This window comes from Alosa pseudoharengus, unplaced genomic scaffold, assembly GCF_046254945.1.
Source record: "Alosa pseudoharengus isolate Yale_2024_CS ecotype anadromous, Long Island Sound unplaced genomic scaffold, YU_APseudo_1.1 YU_APseudo_1.1_scf_14, whole genome shotgun sequence".
In the NCBI taxonomy this organism is placed as follows: domain Eukaryota; kingdom Metazoa; phylum Chordata; class Actinopteri; order Clupeiformes; family Clupeidae; genus Alosa; species Alosa pseudoharengus.
Window position 1 is genome coordinate 32,234,764 of NW_027468609.1, and position 12,180 is coordinate 32,246,943.

At 43.6% G+C, this 12,180-nt stretch overlaps 1 protein-coding gene across 1 annotated transcript; it reads right to left on the reverse strand.

The window, feature by feature from the left end:
* Nucleotides 1-4,143: 4,143 nt before the first annotated feature.
* On the reverse strand, nt 4,144-8,695 carry LOC143122553 (globoside alpha-1,3-N-acetylgalactosaminyltransferase 1-like). Its single transcript, XM_076283350.1, has 3 exons — nt 8,518-8,695; nt 6,342-6,404; nt 4,144-5,481 (listed from the first exon to the last, which is right to left on the reverse strand). The coding sequence occupies exons 1-3, from the start codon at nt 8,549-8,551 to the stop codon at nt 4,568-4,570; spliced, it is 1,011 nt and encodes a 336-aa protein (XP_076139465.1). The 5' UTR covers nt 8,552-8,695; the 3' UTR covers nt 4,144-4,567.
* Between the last annotated feature and the right edge of the window lie 3,485 nt (nt 8,696-12,180).

A 12,180-nucleotide genomic window follows, 5' to 3' on the forward strand; every position in this document is an offset into this window, starting at 1 on the left:
AACTGCATGTGCTCTGCATGTCTCTGATCCTCTCCGTCCTTATTGATAATTGGCCCATTCAACAAATAGTATAAATAATGGCAACAAACTAATGTAAGATGTTTCATCTGTACAAATAATATATAATATTAGATCAAATAATAAATAAAACGTGTATTATGTTCTACCAGCCCTGGCTAGTTCAGAGGAAATATAATGGGCTACAATCATGCAGTTAATCAGTCTTATCTCTTTGAGTCAGTGACCACGATGGCTGCCAGTGTTTTGGTGTGGTGTAACCTAGGATGGGTGTGGGACAGCCTGTGTGAATCCAATAGATTACTGATGATACCACACCCATACTGACAGTGTATTGAAGCAGGTTTGTAGAGGAGATTATCCTCTCTCTCTCTCTCTCTCTCTCACTCTCTCTCTCTCTCACACACACACACACACACACACACATCGACTGACACCTGACAATGTAGAGAAGTAACATGTTTTGTGTCAGGTGTGTTTGTGTGTGTGCACGTGTACATTTTCAGCATATAATGTGTGTTCAAACACTTGTGGCTCTTCTTGTGGCATGCTACTGACAGATCTTCTGAGGAACAATGGCCCAGAGAGCAAGACTGTTTCTGGCACGCCAGGCCTCCTCTATCTGCTGCCCTGCCTTTCCTTCTCCCCTCAGCCCTGGCCGTTTGTTGACACAAGTACTCATTGTGGCCAGCTTAGAGCGCCGAGTGCGAGTGTGGGTGCAGCCAAACGCCTGGCCAGCCTGGCCGCTTTTCACACAGCCCGCTGCTAACGCACAATGAAGAATGGACAGGATTGTACTGATGCGCTTGGCAGCCATTGTTTGACACGCGAGTCACAGCCAGCGAGTCATAGGAGCAAGGATCTGAAGACTCTGGAAGAGAGAAAACAAGAGATAGAGAGAGAGGTTTAGAGATGTGCAGGGTCTTGCGGTCGTGAAGGAGCAGAGATGAGATGGTTTAAGGCAGCTAAAATGAAAGAAGAACAAACCTCAGGATGACTTGACAAGAGTTTCAGATCAGCCAAATACTATTTTTTCTTTTATTTGTCTCGTGTGTACAATGGTCATCTTTTCTTGTCCCCTTCCTGCTGTTTGTCTTCCATAGTTCCCCATAGTTCACTCATGTCAAAAGGATCTTAATTCTATCATTGGTTACCTGAAATAATTTGTTTTGGCAGCAAGTATGTATGTAGTAAGTATGTTATGCAGACGACACTCAACTTTACCTGTCTTTCCCACCTGATGACTCTAGTGTTTCCCACCGGATTTCTGCATGCCTTAAGGATATTTCAGCCTGGATGAAAGATCGGCACCTTCAGCTTAATCTCTCAAAAACAGAGTTTTTGGTGTTTCCAGCTAAAACAGCTATTCCCCAACAGATTAACATCCAGCTTGACTCAACTTCACTGACCCCAACTAGATCGGCACGAAACTTGGGCGTTGTAATTGATGACCGACTTAACTTCTCTGAGCATATAGCTTCTATTGCAAAATCATGTCGGTTTATGCTTTACAACATTAGGAAGATCAGACCTTATCTGACACAAGATTCCACACAACTTCTTGTTCAGACCATGGTCATCTCTAAGTTGGACTATTGTAATTCACTATTAGCTGGCTTACCCGCTTGTGTAACAAGATCATTACAGCTGATTCAGAATGCTGGAGCACGCCTGGTCTTCAATCAGCCAAAGAGGACACATGTAACTCCTCTCCTAGTTACTCTCCATTGGCTCCCTATAGTAGCCAGAATTAAATTTAAATCTCTCACTTTGGCCTATAGGACACTAACTAGATCTGCTCCTAGTTATTTTAATTCAATAATCAAGCCTTACATCCCCAACCGCCCACTGCGGTCTTCTGGTGAGCGCATGTTGTGTCGACCAGTCATGAAAACTGGGTCTAATTCCAGACTCTTTTCTTCAGTGGTTCCATGTTGGTGGAATGAATTGCCCAGTGCTCTCCGTTCCTGTGGTAGTTTTGGGTCGTTTAAGAGGGGTCTAAAGACATTCCTATTCAACATTTACTTAGTTGTTTAAGCGCTTATGTGTTATGGTTTGTATAATGTTGTTTTATTTTAATTGGGCTGTTAATTAATTTGACATTATTGTTTATTATTGATATTCTCCTTAATGTAGTCTTATCATGTCATTGTTTTTATATTATTGATTGAATGGACATTATTGTTTATTATTGCCTTTCCCCTTTTTTTTCCATTGCTTTTTATATTAGGCTATTGATTGAATTGATATTATTGTGTACTAATTCTAATCTGTTCCCTGTTCAATTTTAAATATTATTATGTTGTTTTGTATTTATGTGTCGCTTTGGACAAAGGCGTCTGCTAAATCCATAACCATAACCATAACCATAAGTATATGTAACAGATTGCTGAACATGTTTAACCATTTGTACTTAAATGATTGATGTGATTTTTTATTTGTCTGACAGGCCAATAAAAACATGTTTATTCCACTCTCCCAATTAAATTAGTTGATATATCGTTCACTTCCCTGTTGAAAAAATGTGTACGCTTCACTGGTTTATTGGCATATAGACTTGCTGGCGACGTACCTGTGATGTTGGAAATGTAATCAGTTGGAGGAGGGCATTCATTTTCCATGTGTGTCACGGGCACATGGCAGTAAGGCCGTAAGGAGATGGCCATAAAAACAGTGAAAAATGACAGCTGGAGGTCATGAGAGCAGAGAGAAATGACGCAGGGATGAGGATTGGAAAATGAGACCATAGTTACTGTCTTAAAATGACACCAGTGAGGATACTATGTGCTCTGGTCTGGTGTTGGCGGTGCAATAGTGACAATGTCCTTCAGCACTCACCTTGTAGACATCACAATAAAAATGGAGTTGCTAAGAGGCCTCCTAAAATCCTGAAGTATGGGTGGTCACAAATACTAATTCAAATTATGGTAAATGAGCAAATGATTGGCTCAGTGCTGGTGATGAGGCTAAGATGATTGGTTGCACAGGCTGTGACATATGTCTGCAGGGGTGGGTCTGAAGCTACTGGAAGAGTTCTTGGGTATCTGCCATCAGCATTTTACCTAGAACTTCTATGTTTAGGATGTATGGAGATGTTTGTGTGCATGACTGTGCATGTTTTCACTTTATTGGTGATGGTGGTGTGATGTGTTTTTGTGTGTGTGTGTGTGTGTGTGTGTGTGTGTGTGTGTGTGTGTGTGTGTGTGTGTGTGTGTGTGTGTGTGTGTGTGTGTGTGTGTGTGTGCCCGCGTGCGTGCGTGCATGTGTGCGTGTGTGTGTGTGTGCGTGCGCGTGCGTGTGTGGTGGGTTTTGGGGATGGATATGCCAGGTGACATGCCCTCTGTGAGGATACAAGGTGACATGCCTTCTTTGTGAGGGCACACCACACTAACCAGGGCATAGTCACTCTGGCACTCTGGCTGCTGGGGGGAGTGAAGGGGGGTGGGTAAACCTCTGAGAGAACACCCTGCCCAGAACTGTGTGTCTCTGTTGTAGCTGAGCACGCTCAGTCTGATCCCAGTGCTGAGTGTGCAAGCCTGTGTGCTACACATGTGAAACAGCATTAGTCACAAGCCTACTCTTATTATGCTCTCTCTCTCTCTCTCTCTCTCTCTCTCTCTCTTCTTAATGTCTTATTTGGCATCTCATTCTTTTTTAATTTCTCCTGTGTCATTCTCTCCCTTTCTCCATCACCATTTTTATCCACACTTTCCTTCTTGGATTTCTCTTTCTCTCTGTCACGCATATTCACTCTCCCTTTCACATCCTCTCTTGGGGTCACTCTCCCTCTCCATCTCACCCCCCCCCCCCCCTTACTTTATGTTTCCTGTGTGTGTTTTTCCTGGTATTTAAAGACCTTGAAACGGCAGCGGGGGTTAATGATTGAGCCGACTGCTAAAAGCAGACATTTGCTCCAGTCACTCTTATCGCAGAGAGCCAACCAGCCCCTTTGGGTTGTATCTCGGATCTGACATTAATGGTGTGGCAAGTGCCAGGTCCACAGGGGAAAGATACACTTTACACAGACCCTCTTAGATTTCCTCCATTTTCCTCCAGCGGTTTGAGCACAACGATATGAAGATCCATCAACTGCAAGCAACACACAGCTAGATTTGATATGGCATTTTAAAATAGGCAGATATTTGGGTTACAATAAAATTATGTATGCTATTTAAAAAAACTGTGTAATTGACATATGACAGATCAAAAGAACTGAATAGCTGCTTGTGATTAATAGTGTATGCGGACAGGCATTTTGTTAACAGAGCAATTATGTGCAGTCAATGTGCCTTTTAACCTCAAAATAACAACCTCTGTCTTTTCCTCTCTTCCCCCTTAGCAAAATATCTTGCATTGAGTTGTATTTAACTTGATGCCAGCAAAATATTCAGAAAATAGTGCATCAAAATCCACAGGCTGAATGGTTCAGGTTTTACACAAAGTGGTTATTAGCATTTAACTCCTCTTCCTTCTCCACACATCTCCTTCCAGTCATCTCCTCTCTTCTTTCATCTCTGCTCTGCTCCTTTCCTGTCTCTCCCTTCATCTTTTAGCAGTTGAAAGAGCTCTTCCCCTGGTCCTTGAGTGAGGCGCACCGCCTCCCCAGCGAGATGACCCTCTTCTGAGGGACCGGTGGCGTCACCGGGGATTCCCACCAGCTGTACTCCGGCGAGAGCACGCAGGTGGGCCGCTTGTCAATCAGGTATCGGTTCAGGTAGCTCTCCTCCAGCTCCCGGGTCTCAATGCCCAGGGCGTGGTCCTGGAGGATGAGCTGGGAGCAGACCTTGGTCAGGGTCAGCACCTCCGAGCACAGGCCGCCGTACAGCTCCGAGGTGTAGTAGTAGTCGCCCTCCTCGTCCAGGACGCAGGCCCGCGAGTCCGGGCTCCTCTCGTACGGGTACGTGTAGGCGGGCTGGGCGTAGTGCTGCGGGTGTAGAGTGGCCACCAGTTTCCCCAGGATCTCCGTACCCACTAGGTTGGCGAACTCTTGGTCCACGTCGGCGCAAAAAATGTAGTCCACCTCTTGCTGGGCCTGGTTGTCGATGGTGGAGGCCCACAGGTTCATGCGTCGACGCGCCAAGCGCTCCCAGCCTGGCATCTCGGCCACGGGCACAACCCGCAGGCCGCGTCCCTCGCCCAGCTCGGGGGCCGGGACGAGCCTGTTGGGGTTGTCCGTCAGGACGTAGTAGTTAACGGGCAGCCCGGGCAAGAAGTACATCTCAGCCGTTTGGAGGAAGCGCGTGAGATAGTGTGTGTAGCGGCCCACGGCGAGCACCATCAGCCCCACGCGGAACGAGCGCTGGGCAAACTCCGCCCTTTGGTGCGCTGCAGGTTCGCTGTCTCCCCACACCATAGGTGCCCCCCACATTGTCCTTGTAGGGCGATGCGAGGGGTCGTGACCTTTCCCTGAGCGGAACCCAGAGACAGACCTGATGGTCATTGGCCGCCTCAACCTCAGAAAATCTGTAGAAGGGAGACAGGAGCTTACACAGAGAATAAATTCAAATTATGTTTGTATTGACTCAAGAAGAGAAGGTCTTTGTATGCAAATCTGAGACTGCACTGATCAAGGAGCCACGCTGACAGGGTTTTAGATTTGTTCTATAGACCTTATGCACCGAAGGCTCTTTACACAGCTCATTTGTTTCTGGTGGGCCAGGTTGTAGCTGCCACTATTGTTAATGTAATTAGTGTCTACACGGACCCGGTTGGGTGTTGCACTTAGTGAATCAGCACGTTATGATGTAGAAGGATTTGTGCGTGTGTTAATATTGTTATTATTGGGCAAACAAGATATTCAGTGTTGGAGTGTAAGGAGCAGAATATAACAGAAGATGCTGTTACAACACAGCTAACACTCCACAGGAAATAAATGAGCTGGCTTAAAAGCCTTCCGTGTATATGGCTCATTGTCTTTTCCTACCTCTTTGTAGTGTCACATGGTGTTGAGTTGTATGCAACACCTCTGTATTATGTATATGTACTTTATCTGTAAAAGGCTTCTTATTACAGAGCAAAAGATTTTATTACCTGGTAGCTTTTGTAATAATTATATCATCATTGATATATTATATCATCATTCCACAGTGTTTATGTGTCATTACATCTTTATGGAAACTATGTTTTTGTAATTACATTAAAATTGCTTTATCATACAATATTTACAGTATATGTGTTGTTAGACATCTTTATGGAAAGTTTATTAAGTTGTCTCACCCCTGGACCCATAAAACTTTGGTAGACTATTAAGTACATGTTAGTGAAGTTTTTGTCTGAGTGGTTTTTAGCTGTATAGCCCTTTGAGTAAGCCACACAGCACTCACACATAAGCGCAGCGAGCAGCACGCAGAGCAGGAAGAGTTGTCTCCAGGTCAGCCGGTTCATCCCTGCGAACAATACAGAGGCAACAGGTCAACGCTCTGTGTTCTCTCTCGCTGAACACCAGCCCGCTACAGCACAGACAATGGCAGCCCTAGCTTTTTAAAGCTTGTTCACAATGCACTTTGTTTGACCGTGTGAATAACCTTACCCACGATGCTTTATGGCAAACCCTTTAGGGAGCCCAGTGATGCCTGGGAAACACATGGACATGAAAAAAAAAATGTTAGCCACGACACATTCCACGCTGTTAGCCTGCCTGGGGGATTGCTGTCGTAAAAAAGCCGCCTTAGCCCTGTGGGCGGAATGAGAAGGTGCGCCATGTAAGAGACATGGAGACGAGTGCAGATAGGATCACTGGCAACATGTGGTGTGCCAGGCCAATGTGATGTAACACGTGCATGTACAAGCATCCACCCACATACACTGACAAATCAAAAGCATGTGCTGATTTACCCATAGATACACACACACACACACACACACACACACACACACACACACACACACACACACACACACACACACAGGCGCACACACACACACACACAAAATAAATCCACAGTTGTACAAACATATTCTGACAGATTGTAAATTAATATTTAATTCGATATTCTCTTAAAGTTCTCTAAGCGACGCTACACGGTTTCTAAGCGAAAATTTTTTTGTCACATACAGCAAACATCACCTCACCATCCGCTAGCTGCCTGTGCCCCAAATACACTGTCTGTGGACAGCCCAGGCTCCAAAAACGGCAACAAATACAACTTGGTCCAGCCTGGACCATAAAAACATAACAAACTGTTCCAGCCAATCACCGATGAGATGCACGTTTAGGAGAGTTTCAATTGCACGGGAGGGAGAGGGAGTAGCGAGCTAACTCTCAGTTTTGTTTGAATGTCAACAGAAGTGATGTTACCCAACATCACTTAGAGCACCTTTAATTTATACAGAGATACAGAGCTTCATTTACATACAGTTACAGTATATCTCTCCTACTATCTTGCCTAGCAAAGTTTCTTCAGTCAATCAGTTAACACCCTTGTGTGTGTGTCTCTCTCTTTCTCTCTCTCTGCGTATGTGCATGTGTGTGAGAGAGTGAAAGTGTGCTCATGTGCTTCTGCATGGAAAAACCAACAACTCACTCCTTCCCCTCTCTCCATTTCTCCCTGTGCATGCACTGCCAGCAGCTCTCTCTCTCTCTCTCTCTCTCTCTCTCGCTCTTTCTCTTGCATGCACATGGACATATGCACATACACTCCAATAACAGAACTGTGCAGCAATTCTTTTGGTACAGTAAAATAGACATATACTGTGCTGAGGTGAAAATGAGCAGTTTGAGAGTGTTCTGAGTTGCAACTCCCTGCGAAGCATGACAGGAATGCTCCTTTCCGAGAGAGAGAGAGAGAGAGAGAGAGTCTGGCAGCATGTCAGCCTGGGAATCCATCAAACCAAAAGCCAGCTCTGCTTCAGCACTTTTCCCAGCTACTCTAGACTTCTGCTGGCTTTCAGCGTGCAGCTCTGATTCATGCACAGTAAAACAAAATGGCTTCTCTCTCTCTTTTCTATTTTTTCTCTCTTTCTCTCTGTCTGCTCTGTCTCTCCCTTCCCAACCCACCTCACACACATCATAATGTATATACATGCACGTTGCAAACAAACCCTACAGTATGTGACTGTATTTAATGGCATGTATGTTACAGTTCGTTTGGACCTCTGTCTTATTTTCTCATTTTTGGCCTTAGGCCCACCATGAGGCTGGGCCTCAGCGCCTAATTGCTGATGAGCTGCACTGGTCCACAGGTGTCTTATCAGCTAAAAGGACCACTTTCTCTCCTGCTTTGAATTTTTGATACATACATAAATGCACTCACCCTGTTTCACTCCTAGCCACTTGCATTACTGATAACTGACTTGGACCCACCCTCCTGCTTGCTCTCATTCCTTGTCATTTTAGCTGAAGTCTTGGCACAGCAGGGTCATAACTGTAATAGCACTTTTTGAGGAGCAGTGGGAGGTGGATGGGGAAGGGAGGAGGGGTAGAGAGAGAGGGGGGGGGGTAAGGAAAAGGAGGGGATTTGCAGAGACACAAAAAAAGACCAAAGATTCTGTACCACTGACCTGGAGGCAGCCTGAAGGTTGGGAAGAGTGCCATCTTTCTTTCGTTTCTCCTTCTGAATGTCTGTTCAGTGATGTCTGTGTTTGTTAAATGAATTCTTTTCTCATTATATTCCCTGGTTCATTTTCCGGGTCTTTCAACTTAGCCCCAGGCTCTCCTTCTCTTCCTTTCTTCTGCCTTCTTTCCCCCCGTTCTCCTTCCCTCTTCATTGCTTCCTCAATTTCTTACAGGCTTCAGGAATCTGTTCTCCTGGCGTAGAACCAGAGTTACCAGATGGGGGGAGAATCAAGAGGAGGAAGAGAAAGAATAAGGAATATAAAGGACAGAATTTGTAGAACTGCAAGGGGACTAAAATAGAATGTCACGGTGGACTCTCACCTGACAACTATGCTCTCAGATCAGAAGACTGACCATACCAGAAGTGTATCGTCTCAATCAATGCTGTTTTATATAAACAACAGTAGGCTAGTCCATTCACAGTAGCACTTCGGTGTGGGACTCTCATATTGCCAGTGATTGCTTAAGGCTCATTGCTTGAGGGCGTTTACATACCATAGCTTTAATGTGAAACACAAGCCGCGTTTAAGCTTGTAAATATACTTCATGTCGCCTACATTTTTGAAGAGAAACAGTGTATATTAGAAACACTGACACAAGACAATCTCTTGCCAGAGTTATTTGGAAATATATGGCCAAGCCATTGTCCACAGTCTGTTACTGGAGAGCTAGCACCGAATGTATTTGTACATTTGAAGAGCAGAGCCAAACACTCTCCCATAATGTCTGTATTGGAGTACTGCTTGACATCAAAGGCCCATCCAAATCCTGGAAGCCCTATGTACATTTTGCATGCATAAAAACATCCAACCAAGCTAAAAATAGTTTGGATATTTCAAAATGGCTCTGTGTGGGTATCATGTGTGACACACAACGGGTGAGAGAAAACAGATACATAGTTGGATACACAGTGTCACAAAGTGTCCCCACAGAGAGGAGAGTTTTTAAACTGCATGATTGCTCCATAAAGGTTCTGTGTATAAATAATATTAATGTCTGAAGATTTTTTTACCTTCCTGTGAATACCTTACAGTTCAAAATATGTATAGAATATATCATCCAAAAAATTACAGGTCAATGCCATCATTAGAAATGAAATGCTTTTGACTGCAAGGGTTGGGCAGCTGTGGCTTGCCCAATCTTGACCATGTTCATCTTTTGAGGATCCAGTCCTTTCCTGTATCTCATAAACAGTGATGACATGTTCTTGTTTACTTTTATGGTCAGTCACACAACCTGGTTTTGCAGGGCTGACTGTAATTAGCAACTAGTAAAGTTCCTCTCGGAACAGACACTAAACACAAATTATTCAGAGAGGAGCTACACTAGGCATGTTTCTACAACTCAACAGTTTTATTTCAGGATCAACTTCAGCACATATTCATTCAGAGAGGAGCTACACTATGCTAGGCATGTGTCTAAAACGTTGGCAGTTTTATTTCAGGATCAATTTCTGCATTCTTCTCCCTTTTGGCCTACAGACATTTGGCTGTTTGTCAGAACTGAAGACTTGAAGGAAAATCCAACTCATATTTAATGATTCCCTGAAATCCCATTTCCCTTGTTAAGTGCCTTTTGTGGAAAGTGATAGTGTGCTTTTGTGAGTGTTGGCATTTGTACTGGTGAACGGTGGAGATGGTCGGCAAGTAAAGTAGGCTAAAGATGTCATATGTCACCACAAGGGGGCACTACAGACTGAAGACTGTGGGGATGATGCCATAGACAACCTTGTGTGTGTGTGTCTGTGTGTGTGTGTGAGAGAGAGAGTGAGAGAGATAGAGAGAAAGACAGAGAAAGAGAGAGAGAGAGATGGGGAAGGGGGGTCTAAGATACAAAGGGATACAGGGAATTTTCCATCATTACCCTCTACTTGAGGACTACTACTTTTATTCACTATCTGAAAGTGATATCCATCTATTCCGCTCCTGCTCTTTCCCCTCACTCATTGCTTGTATCCAACATCCAGATGCTGTTTTGCTTACTTTTGTGGGTGTTTTGTTTTGCACAGACAAATAAGGAAGCTGAAAAGCTGATAGATATACTGACACATGCAGGACGCACAACACATGCACATGCTCCCACAGGGTACCACTGCAGCGCCCCACTGCAGGTCCCTCCCAACACAACACACGTAAGCCAGCACACTCACAGCACAAAGTCTTTCACTTGCAAGGTAAATTTACAGTTTATTATGAACAAATTCCAAGGTAAATCTCAATAGCACATCACTATAAACTGTTTCAGGGGATTTCTGAACAGCGTTAGACAGGAGCATCAGTCAATCCAGCAAGAAAAAAGTAAAGATTAGATAAGCCATATAAATCAAAAAAAAATGCACACTGACTGGAATTATGCATAAATTACAAGACGAATTCACTTTTTTTTGTCTCTCGATCACTCAACCAATCTCTCTTCCTGTGCACTCTGGCCTTTGCCTTTGGCAGGAAGGTGGGGAACTGAGGAACACCCTCTCAATCCAGGTCGGAAATGACTACACAAGGGCAAAGAGGTATCAAAGGCTTAAAGAAAGATCTTTGGGAAATAAGACCCAGGTTGTCCCACTGCAGTAAATGGATCTCTTGGCACAACCCAGGCCTCATGATTTAATATGAAGGATGATAGTTGATTTTGGTATGAAGGATAAGAAGAATGTGGCCCATCAACACAAACCTTTAATGAACAATAACATTCCCGAACCATCAGATTGATGTGTCATAAGTAGGCAATCCTATTACAGACAAACAGACTGCAAATCTGGGAAGCTGCACTTAAAGGAAATATTTGAATACATATTTGACAAACTCATCCGCATTCTTTGAATCTTGATAGAACACCACGCCGTGGGACATTTAGCATGTTCTTTAAGTGGTAGACAAATGTAAATCTTGGTGTCAGACATGAACTTCGTAGACCTACTGAGCAAAGCATCAATACTGTATGATTTCCAACACTGTTCAAATGGCAGCACTCAAGCCTGTTTGACAGAAATGCCAGAAAACACACACAGGCACATTCGATTCTTTAGCACAACAAAAGAGGAGGGTTTATTGATAGATAGTTAGTTCCAGATATAGAACATTATCAAGAGTCTACTTTAACATAGAATGAGAAGGTGATGAAGAAATAAAAATCTGTTGGTATTTAGGGTTTTCCCATATAGGTTTCTAGATCATAAATATTTTATTGTCTTACACTACAAGGCTCTCTTAGAAAAATAAACCATCTTTATCTAATGCACTTTTAATATAAAATTAAACCATAGTCAATATTAACCTGTCCAGGAAAGGAAATGTGCTTTTGAACGTTTCAGAAGAAAGATTGACAGATTCAGATACACTGAAATATACGTCTTAATTGTATAAAGCAAATCCAACCAAGTCCTAGTTGTTGAAGGTAACACAGTTACAATGGAACTTAGTCAAGAGATACTGAGGTAATAACTCAAAGGCGAATGCAAAACTTGCCAATCTTGGAAAGCTGGTATTGGCTGAAAATAATGGCACTGTGCATTTGGAAGTGATAATCTTGAACTCTTAATTCGCTAAATAACTTTGATAACCTGAGAGGTGGCCTCTATTCAGATTTTAGATTTAAGACGTAAAGGAGCT

What these genes read in the sequence shown, in the direction of transcription:
- LOC143122553 (XM_076283350.1), bottom strand. Translation starts at nt 8,551, where the DNA reads ATGGCACTCTTCCCAACCTTCAGGCTGCCTCCAG. An exon ending in AACCTTCAGGCTGCCTCCAG is followed by an intron (nt 6,405 to 8,517) that starts GTCAGTGGTACA and finishes TATTGTTCGCAG; the next exon opens with GGATGAACCGGCTGACCTGG. An exon ending in GCTGCTCGCTGCGCTTATGT is followed by an intron (nt 5,482 to 6,341) that starts GTGAGTGCTGTG and finishes TCCCTTCTACAG; the next exon opens with ATTTTCTGAGGTTGAGGCGG.